Here is a 26,092-nt window from a genome sequence, read left to right on the forward strand (position 1 = left end):
AGTTCATGTAGAGAGGGGGAGACGAGCAGCCCTGTTAAAAGTCAAAGAATGGTGACAGCATTGTAACAGACTGGGGGAAACGACTGCAACAGACATGGAAAACAGTGAAAAAAGTCTAAAGTAGGGTTGTTGTTTTTTCAAGGTGCTCATTGTATCCCTCAAAAACATGCTTTTTGTGTTAGAAGTGTAAAAATTTCAGTAGTTTTCTAATTAAAATTAATCTACACAGATACTTAAATGGATTAAAAAGTTTCAGACCTAGTTCAAACCTTGTGGGAGGAGTTTATCATTAATTTAAATGGCATAGCAGGTTAAATAAGAGCTGTCTCTTCAATAAATTCTTATATGGCAAAATATTTAAATACATTTTATGAATTTATTTTTATCAAACCAAATCTCCGTTTGATTTACTAGGCGATAGGTGTTTGGGAAGGAATTAATCCTAGTGTTAGATCTCTATCAACACAAAGGGGTATCATGTCCTAAATCGTAAAAACTAAGTAAAAGGTTCCTTCAACATTTCTACAAATTTTGATAGTGTACTAGCCACTCTCTTATGTGGAACAAGAGAAGAGGCAATTAAAGGTTTCGTTAGTTCGGTTTTTCAGTGTACTAGCCACTCTTTTATGTGGAACAAGAGAAGAGACAATTAAAGGTTTCGTTCGGTTTTTCAATTGTCGCCTGTTCCAGCACCCATTGCACCATAGCCAATTGATTTTTTTGTTCATTGGTAACATCAGAACTTGTGAAAGTAGGATTCATAGATAGCTTTATGAAGCACCGTTATTGGAGTAGCAGTAGAAAAGCAGAACTTTACATATAGTCACCTTGATTATTACGCTGATATTGCATAAACATTTGATCCTTTGGTCAGCATGACAGAATTAATGATGTCATAAATTAGTGGCGAATGTATTCAACAGTTCAGCATACCTTGCTCCCCCGACCTGTTCATCGTTCAACAACTAATGTGAATGGCTGCTGAGCAGGAACTGCCCTCCAACCATCTTGCTGAGTCCTCTGCCTGTCAGAGACCTAGTGAGAAATTTGGAAGTAAACCTCAAAAGTCAATTTTATTATTATTATTATTATTATTATTATTATTATTATTATTATTATTATTATTATTTATTTGTATTTATACCCCAGCTGATATCAGCTGAGCTTTTCTATTTGAGCAAGACTGAACAGAAGCAATCGGCTTGTTTTCCCCTCTACTCCAAATTGTCAGGTTGGGTTGCTGAGAAGAGGAGCCGACTGCTCTTGTTCTCTGCAGCTCAAGCAGTTAAGTTCAGGTGTGTGTGTGTGTGAGAGAAACAAATTGCTTCTCCCCACCAGCAACACTCCGGCTGTCCACTTGGGCTGCAGAGAACAGGAACAGATTGCCCCTATTATCTGCAGGCCATTCTGTCAGTTTGGGTGGAGAGAAGTTCCCCAGCAGGAGATCAGAAGCTGACTCCCACTGATCCCTCATCAGCTGGAAGTCGAGTTCTAATGGCTGCGTATAGCCTGCTTCTGCAAATAGATACGAACAAGTTGCAAACAGCTGAACTGCCTGTTGATTAATCAGTTGCCTGATCGCTGCCATCCAACAGGATGTTAGCTGAACCAGAAGGTATTCGAGCATCCCTAGACATTCCTTCCTTCCCTTTTCACCTAAAAGTCTTCTCTTCCCAGTTTTCACATCTTTATATACTTTACAGTGAACAAAGAATCAGTTTCCAGAATGAGGGTTAAAGTTAGCATTCACGTGTGAAAACTGACATCCAAAATGAATGGAATGATGTCCAAAAATAGCTATTTCCCCAGTTTTTTTAGTATTCGTTGTGAATTTTCAGAATCACATTAATATTGTTGATATTCACCTGTTATCTCTGAATTTTCAGACCTTTTATTGCCACACACACACACACACACACACACACACACACACAGATTTTCACTCAGTGAAACTTCAAGGAGCATTTCTGTGTAATGTGAAAAATCAGCCAGGTTTACTCAGAAATAACTTCTCTTCCTTACTTGCACACTCCTGTAGCAATTTGAAGCTCTTCATGCTTTTCCAAGCAAACCAAGTTTGTAGTGGGCATCTTGTCTATGATGCAATGTGAGTGCTGAACACTTGAGATATATATAGAGTTCCAAATAATAGAATGGTATAGAAGACTGTTTAAAAAAACCCTTATTAAATGGTTTCTTGGGAATAAGACAGGTAAAGATTAAGTAGTACGTGTTTCTTGTCATAATCTTAACATCTTAATTCATTCTCGTCATGATAATTATGCTTGCCAAGCATTTATTGTCTGCATGCAACTTTTGGGTTGTGCTCACCATGAGTTGTGCAATGTGTTACCAACTCATGAAAAGAAAGTCACCATTCTGACATGTTGCATTCATCCTCTCATTGTACTGTATCTACAGCTGAGTGTTCATATCTTGGTGTATAAATGTTCATATACGGTTATTTTATTTAACTGGCAAGTCACAAATTAGAATATAGTAAAACTTAGTCTGTACCTTTTTGAGTAAAGTACTTGTAGTGAATGCAGAAACGTCACTAATGTATTAGTGCAGATGTTTCAGGGGAAGTGCTTTATGTTACCTTCCTCAATATATTTTTCATAGCAATTTCTGCTTTAAATAAATTATCCTCTTTATTCTCATTTGCTTCTTTGCAGTGCTTTCCATGATCATGATGGTGATAATCAGATACATTTCAAGAGTAGTTGTTTGGATCTTAACTATTCTTGTTGTTCTGGGATCACTTGGTAAGTTGTTGACGTTAACCTTATTTTTCTAGGAGTGTGGACAAGGGTTTAAATATCCGATCTCCCAGTTTCCTGTCACATTCTAAAAACTGGGAACCATTTTTGCTGTAGGAGTTTGTTATTGCTATTTCACCCTGTATTACTCTCAAGCCTGTCTTCCGTGGCAGCTGATTATGTGGCTTATGAAAACTGAAAGTAGATCAGATGAAGTCTTCGGCTCGTGATCCCAATGCGATCATGGGTTTCTGGCAATTCAGAAAGTCTTACTTAGCGGTACCATGTGCTGTTTTGATCGTTTGCTCAGTACAGGAGGAGAGGACAGCACCTTTCCTCTTTAGAGGACAGTCTTATGATCATGGGTAGCATATAGGGTTGCCAAGTGGAACTTACTTTGGCAGCGGGGGACTCCCGGGTGGATCCTGGAGCACGCGAAGCGCGCGTGCGCCACACACACGTCACCAGGAAGTGACGTTATGACGCCAGGCATGCTGGGGGCAGGGCCACAACCATACAAGGGAAAACCATAGAGTTTTCCCTTGTATGGCCGTGGCTCCGCCCCCAGCATGCCCGGGTCACTTCCGGGTGATGCGCACATCGGGGAGGAGTTCCCCCCGGGGCCTGATCCGGCGCCACCAGGGAACGGGCCTCTGGGGCGGGGTTTTCCCCGCCCCCCGGGGGGACTTGGGATCCCTAGTAACATACGAGGATCGTTTGAACCACTAACAAATTTGATACGGAAGACTACTTTATATTCAGAATACCCGGATGGTATTAGGAGCTAGGATCAGCACCCCGTACCTCTGGGAGCATAATTTAGAAGCACTCACTGTATGTACTAGGGCTGTCATGTTGTGAGTATCCCCTCCACTGTTCACATGATGGTCTGGCATCCATAAATCTAGTTGACAAGAGCCAATGTCTCTGAATGCCCAGCATCAACCAGACTTGTTCTCTGTGCCTCATTTACATTGAGGTATAGAGAAAGTTAACAATAATAGGAGTTTCTTCTGAGCAGCAGAGGAGATTCCTACTCCCAGTCTGTGTGGTGCGAATGTCTGAAGACGGTGCCTCTACATGTGTCTGAGAGCTGGGGAGAAGGGAACGTGATCACAGAATGTGAGCTAGCTTTTCAGAACTTTTCTTCTGTTTTCCAGTTAAGAATTCTTTCCTTTCTTTTCCTCTTCCCAGTTGTTCATGGGCTATTTGTAATTCAGAAAGTCTCACTTAGTATCAGGCAGGTCCACCTCCCCCAAGCCACAGTTCAGCTCCCAGCAGCCCAAATTGTCAGGAGCTTCCAAAGGGAGCCTTTGGCTCTGATCCTCCCTTACTGTCAAGGTTGACCCTGCTTTGGTGTAGTAACATAGCCAGGCTTTATCTGGGCTTGGTCTCAGTAGCTCCCGGAGTAACACACGCCGCAAGGTAAAAGAAAACTTTATTGAAGAAGTTCAAGAAAACAAGGCATATAGTGAAATGCACAAAAATAACAAAACTAGCTAGCTACACTTACTTACTGGAGTCTTGACACAGTGCAGCTGGTTCTTACAAAGTTCCAGAACCTAATACATATATCCTCTTGGCAACAAGGAGAGGTAGGAAAGGGGGGAAAGGGAATAATGATTCTTCTCTCTAACCATACTTATAGAAAAATGCTAGCCTATAGAAAAATCCTGACCTTTTCAACCAATTACCAGGGTGAGAGTGAGTTCCTCCTCCAATATCAGATTCACAGCTGAAATGTGTGAGTTAATTTAACAGGCCTGAGTAGATGACCTTGACATGTTACTGCCAGTGTGTGTGTGGGGGGGGGCGCTAACACCTACAGAGAATCAGAGAACAGTGAACTTAGCTGGAAATAACTAGAAAATTCCTTGTAAGATGGCTTCTCTGCTGACACTTCACACCTCTTGCTATCCAACACCTTTGTCAACATCTTTTTGCATTGAAAGGCTGTGACCAACAAAACATTGGTCCTGACTATCATCAAACAGGGATATGCAGTAGCTTGTTTTGCTTCCCCCATCCCAAGGTACTTCCCCCAATTCCACATTCCTCCTGGAGAATGACTGCCTTCTGCCAGTTGCCATTATGACAGGAAGTACTTCTGTCCATGATTCTCTGTTCAGGGGTAGAACTCCCTCACCAGTTCCACTGTCTCTGTACTTGGGTATCTACTTAATCTGTGCTCTTAGGGTGGAGTACTCTTCTCTGAGAGTGTATCGGGCCACCATATTTCAGTTGCCAGACTACACCTGAAGAGTTGATCTGCGTTCACCCAACCCAGAATGATGACACTAGGCTTTACCAACCTATTGTCTCCTACTCTATTGTTGGACCTCCAGGTTATAATTTCTCAAACAATGAAAAGCTTTTTGAGCCTCTGGCCACCTGTGACCTTTGTTCGTTGTCCATGAAGGCAAACGTCTTGATGGCCATATGCTCCGCTAGAAGGTCCAGTATGATATGCTCTCTATGATGTTACCCTCATTATCTCCATCTTCACCTAAACAAAGCAGTGCGGAAGCCAAACATTTATTTTCTGCTGAAGGCTTCTTGCATCTGAACCAGGAGTAAATTTGACCTATCTCTTTTTCTAATCTGTTACTGGAGGAAAGAGAGCCTTTCATTCACTGGATGTTCAGAGAACACTGTCATTCTGTCTGGACAGGATAGTACCTTCAGGAAATGCCCTATCCTGTCTCTGTGCTATTCTGGCCTCAGCAAAGGACAAAATGTCTCTTCAAAATGCTTCAGCCACTGGGTGTTAACCACCATGAAGATGCGCTCACAAGTTCACTTGGCTCACAAGCTGCTTCTGGGGTCTTAGTGGCCATTCCAACCAGAACCATAACACCATCCTCAGAGGAGTCCCCAAGCCATGTCTCAGCAGGATGTTCACCTGATCTCAGCCTTCTACCTTTGTGATATGTCAAAGGTCAAAGGAATGCTTCCTTTGGTATCTGACTATAACTTTGTCTTCCTCCAGATATGTCAGTTTGCTAATCTGTTCCCATTTGTGTTATGCACAGAAGCCATGAAAAAGAGCAGATTGCTTACCTGTAATTTGGTGTTCTTTTGGTATTCATCTGTACAGTCACACAACCCAACGGAACATAACATTTATAATAGCCACTGATGGATTTATTCTCCATTAATTTGTCTAATCCCCTTTTAAAGCATCCTGAGCCAGTAAGCAATATTACGTGGCAATGAATTCTGTAAGCAAATTATGTAGTGCACGAATGACACTTTCCATCTTTTGCAGTACTTTACAAACTTTTAAAAGCTACTTAAAAAAACCCCTTCATATTCTGCCCATCTTCTTATGCCATTCCTACACCAGATTTCACATACCTCTTCAAAGAGTATAGGAAAATGTGGTAAATAACCTGTTTCTGCAACAATCCCCTGTTATTTTATAAACACTACCTCCTTCCCATTATTTATTTGTAAGCTGTGTGTTTCCTCTCTCTGGTAGCAGAGTGTGTACCTTCCTTGTTTTAAATAAAAGGCCCCTGGCAAGCAAGCTATTCATTCAAACCTATATTCCTCCCCCCTCCCCATGTATGGATATTTATGCTAGTGCTGCATCAGAACTCTTCCTAGTATTACACTAAAAGTAATCTAGAAATGCTTTTAAAGTATCAAAATATTCTTTCCCCCACCCTCAGAATCCAAAAAATATTTGTTCAGCTATGGTCAGGGAAGGATAAACATAACTGTTTTCTCCCATGCCGTCTAGTAGCAGAGTAACTATTAAACATAGCTGTTCTTCTGCTGTGTAATAGCACAGTCAGGGAATGGCAGAAGTGCACAGATGTTTCCAAGATTCTTGAATAAGGTATGATGTTTACCTTGGAGGTCTCAAAAACCCAGTACAGTCTGGTCAGTTGTAAATGTGGAACTTCTGGCAAAGACTATAAAATCCAGCAAGAGATACTGATGAACTGACTAGAGGTGGGGACAGTTGTCAGGGGGCAAAAACAAATTTGTTGGGCAAATTTTAATCACAGGCAAGAATATTAAAATGGATCACGTCAGGAGGGCAGATAATTAGAATCTTGGTGTGTGTTTTTTTCTCTACTCTTTCCAGAAGAAATAGTCATGTAAACTTCTCAGCCGTGAATCAGCGAATGAGAAGTAGATCACAAAACCATGGACTTCCCCTTCCATCTGCTTTAAATATTAAATATTACACTGGCACTATTGTTACTCACCGTGAAGGGTAACCAGGGCTCCTGCTTAACCTGGATTTAAAACTGGGAGTTTAACTTAGTTTATGCTGGGAATCTGGGACTGCCTTGACTTTGGTTACTGTTGGTGCCAATGATGTAATGCTTATGGGGGGGATCACCATGCTGCAGAAGGAGGTTGGGGAGGAAGTGTGGTCATGCAGGCTGCTCCTGATTGCATAGTCACGGTTAAATAATCAGGAGTGTTTGTGTTCATCATACCTTACTTCCCTTTTGTCGCAAACTCAGCGGGAGGCAGGCCAAAAGATAGCCTTCCTATCTTGGTAAAGCAGCTTCCGAATGGTCTTTAGCTGCATCTACATGACAACAATGTTCCCTGTGGCTCCCACTGCTACTGTGAATTTGCAGCAGCAACAGAGCATCTGCACAATAATTTTCCTAGGCGTTCCCTTGCCTTAGCCCTGTGGCCACCAATTTCCACTGCCATCACCATCAGAGAGCTTTGGGGGGCTTTCTTTTTTAATTGGCCATTTCTGGATCACTATAGTGCAGAAATGTTATAATGATCTGTTGACACAATATACCAATTCTGCTGAATTCCCAGCCTGCATTTTTTAAAAACAGTGTAAATCTCTAGCCTTTGTGGAGATAATAAGGGGGCTTTTCTCCTTCTCTCCACCACAAGAAGGGCAAGAGACTTGTGGTTTTAAAAAATGAAAGCTGGGAATTCAAATGTGCTAGTAGGCATTATATTGTTACAATGTTATTATGCTATTGTGGTCTAGTAACTTCTGACTCTATAAGAAACCTGAAAGACCCACCGCCTCCCCCAGTGTCCTGGTGGGAAGTGGTGGCCCCGGGAGGCTGGGGCAAGAAAAGTGTTATCATTTTGGCATGACCTCCAAAGATGTGCACTTGACTGTGCATTTGGGTGATCTTTCCAAAATGACTGTTTCAGGTGGGTAGGTGTGTTAGTCTTAATAACAGAACAAACTTTGAGTCTGGTAGCACCTTAAAGATGAACAAAATTTTACATGGTATAAACTTTCATATGTGTAAATGTGACCTGACCTGGATAGCCCAGGTTAGCCTGATCTGGTCAGATCTTGGAAACTAAGCAGGGTCAGCCCTGGATAGTATTTGGATGGGAGACCACCAAAGCATGCCAGGGTCACTAAGCAGAGGCGGGCAATGACAAGCCACCTCTGAACACCTCTTGCCTTCAAAACCCCACAGGGTTGCCATAAGTCAGCTGTGACTTGGTGACAAAAACAAAAGCTTTCGTCATTCAGAGGTCACTTCATCAGACACAAAACGATCCTTGGCTCACAAAAGCTTATACCCTGGAAAGTGTTGTTGGCTATTTCAGGTGCTAATGGACTCTAATTTTGTTCCAAAATGATTGTAGCCTTTCAAAAAAAATTCACACGAACCCAGGTTTGGAAAAGATGGTAGCAAAGTGGGAAAATGTGGAAAGTGAATGATTAGGAGACAGGGCTCTGTGGATACTTAAAAAAAAAACTGTATTATTTGCCTGAGCCAGGAACTATAGCATATCAAAGGACAAGAGAATTAATAGGAATTGGTGGATTCACAGGCTGATTTAAAGGCGTGAACCTGAAAGAGCTTTCACAGATAAGACAAAGAATTGGTAGAAAATATAAACGGGGTGGTTGGGGTGCTGGCACCTTTCTTGGCTGTTGCTGCTTCCTTAAAAACACTCAACACCTAGGGATCAATTGATTTGATTTAACTTTTGTTACACTGAGAGATGCTAAAGCTATGCCCTTGGGAACAATATCAATTTGGCCATTATTAAGCATTACTGTTCTTTATTCGGCTGAAGCAGGAGACATCCAATTACATTAAAGCAAAATAAAGTCCGGTTCAGAACCATGGTAGCATTGAATACTGTGTGAGGTTCAAAAGTGCAAAAAAGCAGAGAAGGGAAACACAGTAATTACAAAAGTGGTATTGATTTGAGTTTGTCCTGATGGCATGGATGCATTAGTAGCAAGCTTACCGAAATCTTGTCTGCGCTGTGCATTGTAGCATGAGGCCTTTGGTTAAAGATTTTTAACAAAAGAAATTGAGTACTCACAGCAGTGAAGCTGAGGAGCAGATGGTGACTACTACTCAGAGTTGGCAGTTTTGTCTTAGACTCCAATAGCAGAAGTAATTTTCCAAGCACAGCTTGGTAACTCTGTCGTTGATGGGAACATAAGGTGGCTTCCATTTTCTTTCCCACAAACTCCATACTAAGGATTCCTTGGAAAACTACATTTCCCAGATCCCCTGAATTCTGCATTAGTTCTGTTTAAGACACAAGGAAGGTGGGCAGAAGGGGGAGATGAGTCCTACCAACTCTGCTGCTATCACAGCAACAGCCAGGAGAGTGGAAGAAGAGAACATCTAGAAAAGGGCTATAGCATTCCCCCTGGGTTAGAGACAATGCGTTGCAAGCTGCTGGAGTTTGTGATCTAACAGTGAATTGGTGTTAGATAGAAACAATCCACTGAAGTTAGGGCTTAGAAGGGCCAGTGTTAAGATGTATGGTTACGCTCACTTGGGTATGGGAGAAGATATTTTCAGAATTTTCCACTTGCGGTTTCGACTATACCAGAATACTAAAAAAAGTGCCATATAATTTTCTGAAGACAATATTTGGAAGTAAAATTACTGTCTGTTGCTTTAAATGGCTCCTTGCCTCCAACCAGGTTATCACTTAACCAAAAAAAATTCAGGTGGGGATTAAATAATATACAGGTAGGAGGTGAACTGATCCTTCCTCGCCAGAGTTTCAGAGAACAGTCTCAACTGAAAAATGCCTTGCTGCATCCTCTCTTATTTTACCTCTGGGTAAAACTCAAAGCTTGGCCTTGTTGGCCAATGTCAACAAACAGAAAGAATGATAAGAAAAAGGCAATCCTGGTTACCATACAGGAGACAATAAGGCTTTTCTCCTCCATTTGATTTCTTAGGCAGCTACTTCTGCCTTTCCTTTGTTCTTTCTGGTTATTGAGAAGTGACATATTTCTTTTAAGAAACTTTGGAAAGAAATGCCTTCTTCAATCAGCCACCTGCTCGGGAGTCAGAGCGCCATTCAATCCATGTAATACATCTGTTGTGAGATTAGAAATACAGTATATATTTTTCTATATGAAAAACAGGTGGCACAGGAGTATTGTGGTGGTTGTATGCGAAACAGCGAATGTCTCCCAGTGACACTCTTACTGTTGATCAGCTTCAAATAGCCAAAGACAATCGTCAGGCCCTCCTGATCTATGCCATTGCAGCTACAGTCTTCACAGTAAGTATTCAGTGGCTGTTGAATTAAAGGCTCCTTTAGACATAAAGCTTGACAATATGAGGAAGGGGTGCTTGGGGGGCAACAGTGGGAGGACATCTAGTGTCCTGGCCCCACTGCTGGACCTCCTGATGGCACCTGGTATTTTTATTTATTTATTTATTTATCAAACTTGTACACCCCCCACCCCCAGCCATGGCCAGCTCAGGACAGCTTACAACAGAATAAAAACAGCAATAAATAGTATAATACATAAAACCATCACAATTACACTTTAAAATGTGCTAACAAGTAATAATCCAATACCATTAAACAGATATCAGTCTAATGTTACAATTTGGGATGGCGCTTAGACTTCAATGCCATCCTAGTGGTCGATCCCGATCTGATGTTATATGGCTGGCTCAGGCTGCTTTGAATTTCAAGGTGACCATCGCATGGATCACCGTTGCCAAGTCGTTGTGTTCAAGGAAGGGAACCAACTGCCTAATCAGCTGAAGATGGTAAAAGGCCGACTTGGCAGTGGCTACTACCTGGGCCTCCATTGTTAAGGAGGCATCTAGGAGCACTCCCAAACTCCTAACCTCCGTCCAGGGCCGGCCCGTTATTGTTAAATTTTAGACTGTTGCCTAGGGTGACGGCTCGACGAGGGCGCCATTCTGGCCAGCCTCGTTCCCTCCTCACCCCGCACAGGAAGCCTCCATTGCTGGCTTCTTGCTCCGTCCCTGGTAAGAGACTCCCCTCTTTGCAGCCCCCCAGACAGAAAGAGAAGGAGGCGGGGGGGACAGGCATGGGGAACAGCCTGGGACAATGGGAAAGTGCCGCTCGCCATTTTCTGCCCCCGCGGTCTCTTTGGAGCTCCTTTTGCAGCCTGGCACAAGCCCCCTCCCCTCGAGCGATCCTGCCCCCCGCATGCATTTGGAGCTTGCCCCCTCAGCCCGCCCGCTGCAGCTCCAGCCCCCGCCCCCAGCTCACCCTGCACAGGGGGGGAGCAGAATGTATCCTCGCCTGGGGCCATCACTGCCTCCAGCGCTGGCACCAACGGAGCCCCATTGAAGGTCAGGAGTGGAATCCCCACCTCTGATCTGCCCCAGCTCAGGCACAGGACCTCCGTCTTCATCGGATTCAGTTTCAGTCTGCTCAGTCTAAGCCAACCAGCCACGTCTTGTAACATCCGGTCAATATCTTCCAGTTTGGAGTCAGACCGGCCGCCCAACAGCAGATAGAGCTGGGTGTCATCAGCATACTGGTGACATCCCAACCCGTGTCTCCGTGCAATCTGGGCAAGGGGGGCGCATGTAGATGTTAAACAACATTGGGGACAGCACCGCCCCCTGAGGTGCTCCACAGTCAAGTGGGTGCCTCTGGGAAAGCTGTTCCCCCAGCGCCACCCTTTGTCCCAGATCTTGGAGAAAGGAGACAAACCATTGCAAGGCAAGCCCCTGGATTCCAATGTTGGCGAGGCGGTGGGCCAGTAGCTGATTGTCGACCGTGTCGAATGCGGTCGACAGGTTCAACAACAAAAGCACTGCTGATCCGCCTTGATCCATATGCCTCCGGAGATTGTCTGTGAGGGCGACCAGTGCTGTCTCCATCCTGTGACCAGGGCGACAGCCAGACTGGAAGGGATCTAAACTGGAAGCGTCAGCCAAAAAGCTCTGAAGCTACATCACCTCAGCCCTCTCTATTAACCTGCCCAGATTGAAACCGGCCAATTTTTTTTGGCCACTGTGTGACAGAGTGTTGAAACCGGCCGATTTTTTTGGCCACTGTGTGATAGAGTGTTGGACTAGATGGGCCATTGGCCTGATCCAACATTGGATTCTCTTATGTCCGGGGGGACGACATACCTCTTTGTGTTGATTTAACTGTGCATACCAGTGCTTTGGGAGCTGCTCCCTTAAAGCACAACTTTCTAACACATGGGCATGCACATTTGTAATTAGTACATACAGTGATGTGCACAGATAAAGTCTGTGTAGAAGACATGACATATGAAGTTGCCCTTCAGAAAATGAGCTTTGTTCTTAGCATGTGCAAGCTTTGTTCTGTGTTAGCATAACACTGGAGAGAATACAGGCTACGGAACTATGGTGTTACCTAATAAAATAAATGAAACAGAAGAAAATTGCTAATCTAACTTGGAACTTTTACAGTACCTGAACAGCTGATCTTCCTTCTCCATTGGAAGATTTAGACATTGTATGCATAAGGAGAATGCAGTCCTTTGCATGGTCATACTTCACAGTTACACATACCCAGAAAGAACAGCTGCTTTTCAGTTCTCCATCCCACATTTGTAAAAGGATTTTAGCCAGCTGACTCTTGGGTTCTGACAGCCTGGGCCAACTGGAGCTCTAATCTAATCTGATTGCCTAACGAATAGGGGGTCCCAAATAAAAGCCAAAATTATTGGAGAACCTTGGAGAAGCTGAGTTGCACGGCAGGGGCAGCACAACTCGGCAAGTGAACTCAGGCATCTAAAGGGACCGCATCACTTTACACGCCTTTTTTCCTCCATTGGGGGCCCATAGAAGAAGAAGAAGAAGAAGAAGAAGAGATTGGATTTATACCCCGCCCTTCACTACCCAAAGGTGTCTCAGAGTGGCTTACAAACTCCTTTCCCTTCCCCTCCCCACAACAGACACCCTGTGAGGTGGGTGGGGCTGAGAGAACTCTGACACAAACTGCTCTTTTTCAAGGACAGCTGTGCCAGAGCTTGTGACTGACCCAAGGTCACATCAGCAGGTGCAAGTGGAGGAGTGGGGAATCAAACCCGGCTCTCCCAGATTAGAGTCCGCACACTTAACCACTACACCAAATTGGATCCTCTGGACCCAACCTTTTAAAACTTGGGGGGGAGGGTTGAAGAGAGGCACCAGCAGCTATACTACAAATTTGGTGCATCTTCCTCAAAAAAAAAACAGCCCCCCAGACACCAGATCGATTCTCCATTTATAGCCTATGGGAAATGGTCCCCAAAGGCTATAATGGAGCTGAGGGTATAACAGAGTGATCTCTCAGCAAGGCATTTAAAGTTTAAATGCTTTCAGAGTTCACCTGCCCACCTAAATGCCTTTGGAATGAACTCCACAGGCATTTTGCATTTTGCCTTTGGAGTTCACTTGCCGCGGCGTGGAGTCATGCTGCAGCTAGGAGAAGGCATTTAAAGGGACCGTGTCCCCCCCCCCCCACTTGAAAAACCCCTTATTGGAAACAATGGACTGGTCCCCATAGACTAGATTGATGCCGAATAAATTCAGGTTTCCCAATTATTTTCTGAATCCCAATATCAGTATGGGAATATAAGGAAATACCAATTTTTTGGGGGGGTCAGTATACCCAAACATGAAAAATAACAATTTTTTTTAAACGGAGATGAGCACTGCCCCCTAGAGTCAGATTTGACTGGCTTTCGAGCAAGGGGAACCTTTACCTTTAAGTGAAAACTATGCCTTTCTGGCAGGATGCCTTTTCCCCCACCTGGTGCCACCACAAACACAGTCATTATCAATAAATGTAAGCTCCTCCCTAAGACGAATCGGTTCCCCTCCTGCTCTCATCCATGATAATAACTTCCCTTAGGGTACCCTGTCACAACCACACAGCATTTTCATAGATCTCTAAAGAAGCAATATATGTTTTAAGTACATAAGTAAAATGGCTGTGTTTTTAAATCACATTTTTAACTAACAAACTCTTGAGCATGACTGTTAGAAATATTATTCTCAGTCACATCCGTGCAATTTCTCTTGTGTTGTTTGGGTTGTAGTCAATAAGGGAAAGCAAGGTTTTAGCCAGCAGTCTGATCAGTCTGAAAGCCAGTTCCCACATTGTCTCATTCAAACATTACAATTTTGGGTGTACCTCTGAAGATGACAAGCACTTTATATCGTATAGATTCAGTCACTGGAACTGGGATGGGCTGTGTTTCCATCTGAAGGTTACAGCTGGTTGTATTCCTCTCATACAGGACTCCTCTACATGTGTGGAAAGGGCCTAAGTATCCCCTTCCAATGTATAGAAAGGTTGTATATTGACAGGTGGCTAGAAGAGTCAGGACTTGTACATTTTGTATTGAATTCCAACACACTTAAATTTTGAAGTTGTAGATGGGAGACATATTTTCTGTGTTTACCCTGCAGTGGACTTTCCCCTATTGATAAGTTTGTTTAAAATTATAGCATGCATTTTCTTTCTTTCACAGGTTATCCTACTATTGATAATGTTAGTTATGCGTAAACGAGTAGCTCTCACCATTGCCTTGTTCCACGTGGCTGGCAAGGTCTTCATTCACCTGCCACTTCTAGTCTTCCAGCCATTTTGGACTTTCTTTGCCCTCATACTCTTTTGGATCTACTGGATCATGGTTTTGCTCTTCTTAGGTACCACCGGTATGTAGTTCCTATGTAATTTCTGGATTTCTTTTTTTGTAATGTAAGAAAAATATCACTGTGCCTTCATCTGTTTGTTGAATTAAATGAAATATGGCAAATTGAAAGCCTGCTTTACAATAATCATTTAAGACAATGTAGAAAACCAATGCATAGGGTTTTCTTGTAAATTTACGAAGGTTGATTTTGATTAATGGTCTGATTGAGAACTGTATCTGGGTGTTTGTGGGAAGTGCCAGAGTGGCAGCAGTATAACTGCTGCAGAAAGAACTGCCTTGTTAAAACAATAAGGCATTCCTAAACTGGCAATGTTATTTCTGTGCCTGCATTACAGATGCTGTGCTCTTGTAGAATGAATATTTCAAATGCTTTCTTGTTTCTGATTCTAGGTAGCCCCATAGGAAACGAACAAGGTTTTGTCGAGTACCAGGTTGCAGGCCTCCAGAGATACATGTGGTGGTACCACATTGTGGGGCTAGTTTGGATCAGTGAATTTATTCTCGCCTGTCAGCAGATGACTGTAGCAGGAGCTGTTGTGACATATTATTTTACAAGGTGAGAGCTCTGGGGCGGCTGAATGGCGAGAGGCTGGGCTGCTAAACTCTCAAAAGGACTGGGGATAGGAACTGTGTGTATAATGAGATGAGAAGACTAAACTGAAAGGCAGAACAGTGAAATGTGCAGATTACAAAAAAACCTGTAATACTTTGTCTCAGACTATTTCGGAAATCTTTATAAAGATGCTTCTGAAACAAAGGATCGGCCAGTTTTTACCTTGATCTTTAACTGTTGCTGTCTTTTAAAAGGGTATAATATTTAAAAGCCAGTTGCAGACCTTTTCAGGGACCTGCAGTGTTTTGAATGATAATAGATCAATTAAGTTGGTTTGCCTCTTTTTGAGATTTCTACTGATTTGTATTAGCTCCTTTGTTTTGCTGCCAAAACACATCTGAAAGATTGGATTGTGTGAAATGAAAATACTTTTCTGCTAATGAAGTGGGGCTTTGGAGCCCCTTGTGAAGCCAACAGGGGATGACTGTGATGTGATCTATAAAGACAAACTGAACAAGGAAACACCCGAGAGGAGCTAACGCTGCGGTAGATAAAACATTTCATGACAATAATACTATTCTTAAGGCAGAAAAGACAGTTTTCTGTGTGGATCTTCGCTCATCCAAAAAACAAATAAAAATTAAACCAGACTCCGTTCTCCTGCGTGAGATAGTTGCCTTGGACTCAAGGATACTAGAGATCTCTCTAGCATGTCACAAGGATGTCAACCCTAAAGAGCACAGGAGAGTCTTCTCTGGTCTTTTCACCTCTCGCCTCCCTTTCATGCAGCCCATGAGCTTTGCATCCAGGCCCCAAAAATTCTGGGTACAAAACCACACCTGGCCTCTGGAATAGCTCATTGGCCAAATTTCTGTGGGTAGAAATTTTGAATTGGAATGCCACTTTAATATTAGATAAGAACAGACATCCCACCTTCCCAGAGTCACAAACAGGGAATGGGAGAGCCCATTGTCAGCTGTCCACTAGTTAGGTCCATCCATCAGTAGCTAGCTATCAGACTCTGTACCTAGGGATGAACTGTCTTTCCTGCTCCTTAGCCGAAGGAGAAGGATACAAGCTAGCTGCTGTAAAAGTTTTGCTAGCCAGAAGGTGTACTTCTGTTGTTCTGTATTTTTCCAAAACTTTACCTCCCCCTTTGTGTGTGCAAGGGAAACCTTTACCTTTTACCTTGTGTGTGTGTATGTGAGATTATAAAAATAGAACTGTTAACAAATGATCTATAATGGAGAGATTGGGGTGGGTTACATGTTGCCAGCAGCCGACCATTCTAGAGATACACGCCACTCAGAGAAGGAGAGGAGGCTTGCCCCACGGAAATGTGGAAGCCCTTAAATATACACACATAACACACATGCTGAAGTCAACCCAGGGTGATGGCAAAGGGTCCTCTATATTTAAGATCGCCCCAGTGGTGGCAGCACTGCCATAGAGAATCTGGCTGTGGGTGGTGAGCAGTAAGGTCCTCTAACCACTCATGTACAGTGGGGTCCAGGCCCTCCCCCCATAATTCCTTTTCCATCCCCACACGTCTTCTAACAACACTACTAGGTCGTTTTTGCATATTAATTGTGAATTCCTTTATTTTCTGTTTCCTGGTGCTTTACAAGGTATTCTTGGTCTCTGGGGCTTGCTACAGAGCAACCTTTATCAGGGGGCTGAGTAGTTGCAGAACTGACCACCCCAGGAAGTCTGCATGTAGGGCCATTCTCAATTCAAGATGACCCCTGAATAAAGTCACCAGTGCCCTTCTTCCCCCCCCCCCGGGATGCTATCTTGGATCTTTTTATTCTGGTTCTCTTAGTTTTATCAGATTGTACACTGAATTTTAATGTTTTGTATATTTTTATGGCATTATGCCACCTTGTATATCACGCAGAGCCCGGCGTAAGCTGGGATAGGGTGATTAACAAATCAAATAAATAATAATAATAAAATAATAATATACCTGTTTTTGTCTTCTGATGCTCACCGTTCTTGCTGTTTGTTTTAAAAATTTCTCTGCAGAGAAAAAAGGAATCTGCCATTCACACCTATTCTGGCGTCTGTCAATCGCCTGATCTGTTACCACCTGGGGACTGTGGCTAAAGGGTCTTTTATTATTACCTTGGTGAAGATTCCGAGGATGATACTCATGTATATTCATACCCAAGTCAAAGGAAAAGTAAGAGGGAAAACTTTACTGTATAAGCAAGGTTGTTCAGCGAAACTGCACACTGAAAGAATTTAAATAGGGACTGGATTTGAAAGGTGTGGCCAGAATGCTGGGAAAAGGTGAAGAACTGCCCTATTCTCACTTTTAAGTAAAATAAGGCTTCTTAGACATTAGGTGGGTTGGATTCCATGGACAAATCCACGTGTGCAAGTGGGGAAGTGATTTGGGCTGATTGTTTCCTTGCAGCAGCAACAGCTGTTCAGCTTCCCCCCCCCCCTGCTGTGTTGCTCCTGATGGGCAGTTCTTGGGTGCTGAGTTGACTGGGTTACAACTATTTTATTCTAGAAACTGAACAGTGAATTGCCACCAGAGGCCAGCCTCTAGGCTAGATGGCCCATAGATCTAGACCATTGTGATACGTGGGCCAATTCACACATGAAAACCAACCACTTTTGTTTTTGGCCTCCACACAGTTTTTCACATGTTTGAGATTGAGCAAAGACACCTTACGGTAATACAGGCAATACAGTGAGACAGCCCGCAGCCATGTCTGCAATCGCAGCAGTCATTTCTGCGGACATCGCTGTCGTAGAAGAGCTGCCAGCTGTCTCTGCGTGTAGCCTGGTTTTGTGCTGACGTTTTTCCTGTGTGATTCTCTCCACAGGAGGGATTACCTGGAGAGAAAAGGCAGCTGGTCCACATGTGTGGCTTGGCCCCGTGTAGCTGTTGAGCTGCAGGGAGCATAAAATTGAAAATGGGTTCTGAACTCTCTGCACAAGGCACTGCATGTGCAAAGGGGAGAGTGGCACTTCAAACATGTTGCCATTTAAGTGTCTTGTGTCCCATGGCTCGGACCCTTTGGTGTTTGCTTGACCCCTTGACTCTTTCTTCTGGGATTCTTTTCCTCCTAGGAAAATGCCTGCGCTAGATGTATTCTGAAAGCCTGCATTTGCTGCCTTTGGTGTCTAGAAAAGTGCCTGACTTACTTAAATCAGGTAAGATTTCAAATAATCTGGTGCTTTTTTTTCCCAAAGGTTGCCAAGTTTAACTTCAGCTTCTTTTGGAAACCGTCTTTCAACCCGAGGATGAAATATTTCCCTTCGTGGTGCTTGCTAACGTTCAGATGCAGCAGATATAGTCCTTTGGAGAAATTAAGGTGCTTTTATAATCCCTTAAAGGCTCCTCAGCTGTAACTGAGAACAAATTTAATGTTTTGGATGAGGAGTCATAAGAGATGCAATCAGATTTGTGTACTGGTTGAGCACAGGCCCATTGTGATTGAGCAGAGGCCTATCACAGTTCGTGCTTACTGCAGCCAGAGTGAAATTTGTAGCTTTTTTTTTTGTATTTAAGGATCACACATTTTAGAAAATGAGCATCCATAATTGTCTATCACTGATTTCCTTGAAAGAAACCTGCTGTGAAAAACTGTATGATTGGTACAATATAAATGCATGGCTTAAAGTAATGAAATTTTTGGTATTATTAATCTTTTTAAGTTAAATAGAAACCATGCTAATAAAAAGATAAGAGTATACCGAAACTTAAAGCAAATTTATAGAAATTCTTTAAATATGGTAATAGAGTTATAAGAAAATATACTGATCTCTTTGTATGTTTTATGTGTGTAAGTGGATGTTTGTTATGTAGTATGTTTGTTTGGTGGTGTATAATATGAAAAATAATAAAAGTGTACCTTATGGGTACTTAAAAAAAAAGAAAGAAACCTGCTGTGAATTGCTGTAGGCTGCCAATAGCCATACCTGTTTGTAAAAGATTTCCTCTGAGTGTTGTGTTGTCTTTAACGGTTTCCCCCTTTTGCTAAAACTCATTCTAATTCTTATATCTTTCGAGTGGCTTTCTATACTGGTGTTCCTCTATGTTCTGTTTCTCAGATCTATTTGTTCTTCACTCTATTCTAGTAAAATGCTCATCCCTCTATTCCATCTTGGGTTAAAAAGAAAAGATCAGGACCCATCGTGTAACGTCTTACTATACCCTCAGAAATGCAGGATGGTTAAAATACCTTAATGCCACTGCCCCTCTGTTATATCCACTAGATGTTAATTCAGTCTTATGCAATAGTGCTCTTTTCTTAACTGGGGGAATCTTGTTACCATTGACTTCTTGAATCCGCTTGCATGGAGTTAACATGCAATGCGACCTTAGCATTAACTGAAGGTGACATATGCAAGCAGTAGATAGATAATCATTACAGAATGTAAGACATTATTAGTTATGCTCAATAAGTGTCTCTGTTAACTATAGCAAGATCAACATGTTAGGATTTGGAGGAGGGGGGACTTGCCAACATGGACTGATGGCTTCTGGATGCACATTCCATTGCACAGATTAAGTTTCAAATATTTGGACAGACTTTTATCCTGTAACACTGCCAGCAGCAGTGAAAGATACTTCGCCAGTTATAACCCACAAGAGCTAATGGGATAATCTAATTCAGCCAGCCTTACAATGTTGTAAGGCAAAATCTCAAGCCACCCTTTTGTAGGGTTTTGAAACATGAGGAGGTAGCGAAAATACTGGATCATTTTCAGTAGAGTCAGAATAAATTCCCGAGGCTCCTAATCAAGTTAAATGCAGCCCACCAGCCCAATATGCTAGCATGCCAGGTGCCTGCTTGCTCCCCATACAAGAGAGCAGAGGTTTATTGAGTCTTTGGCTGTTGCCAAACAGTTTAGTTTGGTAGATTAGAAATTCTGATTTGAGGACTGCTTGTGAATACAATGTTTACCCCTAAGCTGAGAGGAAAAGTTCTGGTTTTTTTCCATCTAGTCTGGTGGGGTTTTTTTTTGGTCTTTCTAGGTTCAGATTCTTTATGTAATTTATTTGTTTATACTTAGCATACTTAGGGATGGTATGCATTAGGCATTCCACAAAGCTAACACCATTGGGGCAGCTCCATCCTGCCTGAATTGGTTCAAATTCTGTCAAATGAAAATCTTCAGATTTTCAGAGCTGTTAGTCATTTGGGGGGGGGGTTTTATTAGAATATTTAAGAAATCCTGTTAAATATACCAAAATGTGACTCTACTGTGTTCTGCATCAGGAGTTGGGTTGCTAGATACCAAGCTGGAAGATAATTTGAGATCTGGGCATCTAGCAAGTTTTGTCCTTTTCTGCATACTTCTAAAGTATTCTGAGTAGCGTACCTTGTACACCGTATATATCTTGATATGTACTGCAAAGGTGTCTCCTGCACTAATGGTCTAGGCAGTATCCCCTCCAGCATTAGACATCCAGTACAGAAATGTGCAAATGTACAGACAGAAGCAGGGCTGTGCCTGGAGACAGTTAAACACCTGCTGCATCATGTTCTATCTGCACAAGGGCCAGGCATAAAATTCTGTTCCCTGTTTCATCTAGGATACCCATTTGCTCTGTTTATCAGATTTGCACAAGACTGTGCTGTTCGTGCCGTGGAGAAGTTGAGGAATATGTTTTTCATTTTGATAATCTGGGAAGGATGTGGGAAGGCTGGATTTGAGCAGAAGTGCATGAAAAGTGTTTTTTGTTCTCCTCTTCCCAGAATGCATACACGGCCACAGCTATCAACAGCACCAACTTCTGCACCTCAGCAAAGGATGCCTTTGTGATACTAGTGGAGAACGCGTTGCGTGTGGCTGCCATAAACACAGTGGGAGACTTCATGCTATTTCTAGGAAAGGTAGGCTTGAGTTGGGAGCTCTCTTCAAATATTCTTCTTTGCTTTACATGCATCCAGGGTGGTGTGTACTTCAAACAATAAAAAAATCGCAAAACAGCATTGAGCAAACTTGTGTAATTCCTTCAGATTTTTAAAAGCATGATCTGTTCTGGATCTGTTAATCATGATGATAAGTGCTTGCCCACTCCAGAACCGTTGACTTTGGGAGGGGTGTTGAAAGACCTGTGTCAGATTGAGGTGACAAGAGAGGAGGTCCTACAACTGGTAGACAACTTAAAAACTGATAAATCACCAGGCCCAGATGGCATACATCCGAGAGTTCTGAAAGAACTCAAATGTGAACTTGTGGATCTCCTGACAAAAATATGTAATCTTTCATTAAAATCTGCCTCCATTCCTGAGGACTGGAAGGGTTCAAGAGGAGATCCAGGAAATTACAGGCCAGTCAGTCTGATGCCAATACCGGGTAAGTTGGTGGAAACTGTTATTAAGGAAAGAATTAGTAGGCACATTGATGAACAAAAACTCAGCATGGTTTCTGTAAAGGAAGATCTTGTCTCACTAACCTGTTAGTGTTCTTTGAACAAACATGTGGACAAGGAAGGCCCAACAGAGGTTGTTTACCTTGACTTCCAGAAAGCTTTTGATAAAGTTCCTCATCAAAGGCTCCTAAGTAAGCTCAATAGTCACGGGATAAAAGGACAAGTCCTTTTGTGGATCAAAAACTGGCTAATTAATTGGAAACAGAGAGTGAGTATAAATGGGCAATTTTCTCAGTGGAGGGTGGTAAGCTGTGGGATACCGCAGGGATCAGTACTCGGTCCAATGCTTTTTAACTTTTATTTATTTATTTATTAGTTTGATTTATATCCCGCCCTCCCAAAGGCTCAGGGCGGCTCACATGCGGCAAAGCCGAGTGTAAAATACAATAAAACATATAGTAGAATACAATATTTAAAATCACAATAAAACCTTCCTCTAATGCGGTGCTATACCTAATCATCCAAGATGGGAACAACCACCCAAATTTGGTGGCCAGCTGTCTCAGTGGCGCGGTCTCCCGCTACGCTGTCCAAAACTTCTGCCTGGGCATGCCAGCCCCCCTGTTGTTATAGGGCAATGTTATTGTTCATTAAAGATTTGGAGTTGGGAGTAAGCAGTGAAGTAGCTAAATTTGTGAATGACACAAAGTTGTTCAGGGTGGTGAAAACCAGGGAGGATTGTGAGGCACTCCAAAGGGATCTGTCGAGGATGGGAGAGTGGGCATCAACACGGCAAATGGGGTTCAGTGTGGCCAAGTGCAAAGTGATGCACACTGGAGCCAAAAATCATAACTATAAACACACATCGATGGGGTCCGAACTGGCAGAGACTGGCGAAGAGAGAGACCTTGGAGTCATAGTAGATAACTCACTGAAAATGTCGAGACAGTGTGCAACTGCAGTAAAAAAGACCAATGCATTGCTGGGGATTATTAGGAAGGGAATTGAAAACAAATCAGCCAGTATCATAATGCTCCTGTATGGTGTGACCTCATTTGGAGTACTGTGTGCAATTCTGGTCACCACACCTCAGAAAGGATATTATAGCACTGGAAAAAGTGCAGAAAAAGGCAACTAGAATGATAAAAGGGTTGGAACACTTTCCCTATGAAGAAAGGTTAAAGCGCTTGGGGCTCTTTAGCTTGGGGAAACGACGGCTGAGGGGTGACAAGATCAAGGTTTATAAGATTATGCAGGGAATAGAGCAGGTAGAGAAAGAAGTACTTTTCTCCCTTTCTCGCAATACAAGAACTCATGGGCACTCAATGAAATTGCTGAGCGGTCGGGTTTGAACAGATAAAAGGAAGTACTTCTTCACCCAAAGAATGACTAACATATGGAATTCACTGCCACAGGAGGTGGTGGTGGCTACAAGCATGGACGACTTCAAGAGGGAATTAGATAAGCATATGGAGCAGAGATCCATCAGTGGCTATTAGCCACAAGGTATAGATAGGAACTCTGGGGCAAGTGATACACTGTATTTTTGGTGCTTGGGGGTTCAACAGTGGGAGGGCTTCTAGTGTTCTGGCCCCACTGCTGGACCTCCTGATGGCACCTGGTATCTTTGGCCACTGTGTGACAGAGTGTTGGGACTGGATAGGCCATTGGCCTGATCCAACATTTGTTTCTCTTATGTTCTTATGTTGGCAGGAGCAAGAGTCCCAGGCATGGTACTGGATATTATCCACTGACAGTTTTATTCAGCCACTGTTCTGGCTGCTGAGATTTCAGAGGCATTGTTCACACTCTCTCAAGTGCATCATTACAGCCATAAGGGCTAAAAACATGCTCCCCCACCTTTAAGTGAAAGCTGAGATTCTCAGGAAATTGAATTGTCTACCTGCAGAATCATGCCATGCATACAGCCCTACCTCTTATGCTCCACTTTAGATTGTAAATAGGAGCCGGGTATGAGTGAACCCAGCTATTTTGGTCAACATAACTAGGAAGGTAGAGTGGAAGAACATAGGAGCGGATCATGTTGAGGAGTGAAAGGGAGCTGTATTTTATATACACAGTTAAATGTTTCGACATTGGGCCTCATCTGTCTCCCCAAACTCATCTTCTGTTTCTGAAATGTCTGATAGTTTCATGTTCATCTTGCTAATAGGTAGCTAGTGAGTAAAGCATGTCCATGCGCACATTTTATCCCCCTGTGTATGTATATATGTGTATCTACATACAAAATTTAAGAATCTGTTGGTTTTAACTGCTTATTTATTTACTTTCTCCCCTGGTGGAGACCCAGAGTGTTTTACATCATTCTTCTCTCCTCCGTGTTATCCTCACAACAGCGTTTTAAGGTAGGTTAGGGTGTGTGTGACTGGCCCAAAGTCACCCAGCAAGCCTCCCTGGCAGAGTGGAGATTCAGACCTGGGCCTCCCGGATCCTAGTCCGACACTCTGACCACTATGTCACACTGGCTGTATATACCTGTCATCAGACAAATATATCCAAAGCCCCTTCATGGCTTTGTGGGCCCAGTCACAATTTCCCCCCGTGTTCTGCTCGCTGTGCATTAATTCACACTTCATCTAGTTGAACTTCCAAGTGGAGACTTTGTAAGCCCACAAATAAACAAATCAATGAGTTGCAGTAGGAGTGAGCGAATAATTAGATCTAATGGCCTCAAGGGAAACTGAAGAGTGTACTGAGGGTTGCTTTGAATGGATTTGACATGTTCCATGAAGGGCTTGGCCGGGGGGGGGGGGGGTGGGGGGGGATGACATGTTTTTCATATGGCCAAAAATAACACAATAGTATGTTATCAAAACTAGTGCTGCAGAAACCTTTCTCTTAATGTTAGTTACATACTGCTGCCCTATTAACCCAGCTCTGCTTTGTAGCTTAGGCTCACCAGCATATAGATTGAAGCAGGATAAAAGGATCTGTTTTTACTTGTGATGCTTATAAAAAGCAGATTCACACTTGAAAAACCCATTGGAAATGGGTTTTTTCCATAAAACTATTTCTAAAAGAACTTATCTGCAAAAAACGGTGCAATCACTTATTACTGTTCTAAAACATGAACCTCTGCAAAAGCAGAATTACGGAGTCAATTTCCTTGTACAAATAGGAGGGAACTACTTGACTGCAGTACCTCCAGATGATGATTTACAGGGCAGTCCTAGGCAGACTTAACACACTTCTGAGCCCACTAACTTCAGTGAACATAGAGTTGTAACTCTGTTTGGGTTTACACCGTTAGAAAATAGAACAGCATTAGTATTTGGAAACAAATGGTTCAACAGATAGAAAATTAATAGAGGCCCCGGTCACACGGGCAGGAAACTGCAGGGGAGAAGCGTGGCTGTTTGCCCTGGGGCAAACTACTGCGCAGTTACTCAATCAGACCTCCCGTGGAGGTTTCTGATCCCACTAACTTCAGTGAACATAGAGTTGTAACTCTGTTTGGGTTTACACCGTTAGAAAATAGAACAGCATTAGTATTTGGAAACAAATGGTTCAACAAATAGAACACTAATAGAGGCTGGTATATATTACTGATGATTTCTGTACAATTTGGATGGCACATTGAAAATGCTGAGCGTATTCTCCTCTCATTAAAGAGGAAAAAGACGAAAATACATCTGGAGTTTTCTCTGTGCATCCAGATTACTTATATTGTGCCAGTATTCTCCCCCCCCCCCCCCAAGTTGCTCTACTCTAGGATAGGAATACTTGGCAGTCTAAGGCTGGATTTGGCCCTCACAGCAATTTTAGCTGGCTTTCAGTGTGGCCTTACCACTGTAATGAATTGAAATATAGTTTGCTTGATTAGAAAAATTGTCATAATTTTTACTTGCATGTAAAACAATGACTGATTCTTTCTGGCTGCATTGAGATGTTTCAAACAAATTGCAGCTTGTTCCTGGTAAGCCCGGGAAGTCTTTAGGCTCACGTGTTCCTTCCCCCCTCCCCTTGCATGCCATGGCTGAGATCAGACTTCCTGGTTAAGAGTTAATCACGTTTGGTTGTGAAGTTCAAATTGGGCAGCCTAACAACCTGCAGTTTGTTGCTCACTCAAGAACATAAGAAGAGCCCTGCTGGATCAGAACAGTGGTCCATTTAGTCTAGCATTCTGTTTCACACATAGTGGCCAACCAGTTACTGTGGATAGTCAACAACAGGGCATAGGGGCTTCCCTAATGGTTGCCTCCTTGCATTGATATCTAGAGGCTTACTTCCTCTGCATGTAGAACAAAGTCTGACTCCAGTGGCACCTTTAAGACCAACAACGTTTTATTCAAGGTATAAGCTTTCGTGTGCAATCACACTTCTTCAGATACAGTGAAACAGAATTTCCTCAACCATTACATATGAGAGGTAGAGAGAGGGTAGGGGGTGTTAGTGGGGGGGGATGTTAGTTGCCAGGAAGGGCTAGTCAGAGTCAAGATGCATAAGTAACTGGGCAACTACAGCTGAGGATTTGATTTGCCACGTGAAGTATGGAAGACAGCTAATAGAATACAAACAGG

At 42.9% G+C, this 26,092-nt stretch overlaps 1 protein-coding gene across 2 annotated transcripts in view; it reads left to right on the forward strand.

The window, feature by feature from the left end:
* SLC44A1 (solute carrier family 44 (choline transporter), member 1) overlaps nt 1-26,092 on the forward strand; it is a 93,200-nt gene that overhangs the window by 57,231 nt on the left and 9,877 nt on the right. For both annotated transcript variants that reach the window (XM_015414576.1, XM_015414575.1), the window contains exons 7-13: nt 2,679-2,768; nt 10,129-10,268; nt 14,473-14,659; nt 15,049-15,214; nt 17,237-17,393; nt 18,296-18,379; nt 20,932-21,069. In XM_015414576.1, coding sequence (XP_015270062.1) covers nt 2,679-2,768; nt 10,129-10,268; nt 14,473-14,659; nt 15,049-15,214; nt 17,237-17,393; nt 18,296-18,379; nt 20,932-21,069 — 962 coding nt within the window. The remainder of the gene's footprint in view (nt 1-2,678; nt 2,769-10,128; nt 10,269-14,472; nt 14,660-15,048; nt 15,215-17,236; nt 17,394-18,295; nt 18,380-20,931; nt 21,070-26,092) is intronic.

This window comes from Gekko japonicus, unplaced genomic scaffold (assembly GCF_001447785.1).
Source record: "Gekko japonicus isolate JY-2015 unplaced genomic scaffold, Gekko_japonicus_V1.1 scaffold656, whole genome shotgun sequence".
NCBI lineage: Eukaryota > Metazoa > Chordata > Lepidosauria > Squamata > Gekkonidae > Gekko > Gekko japonicus.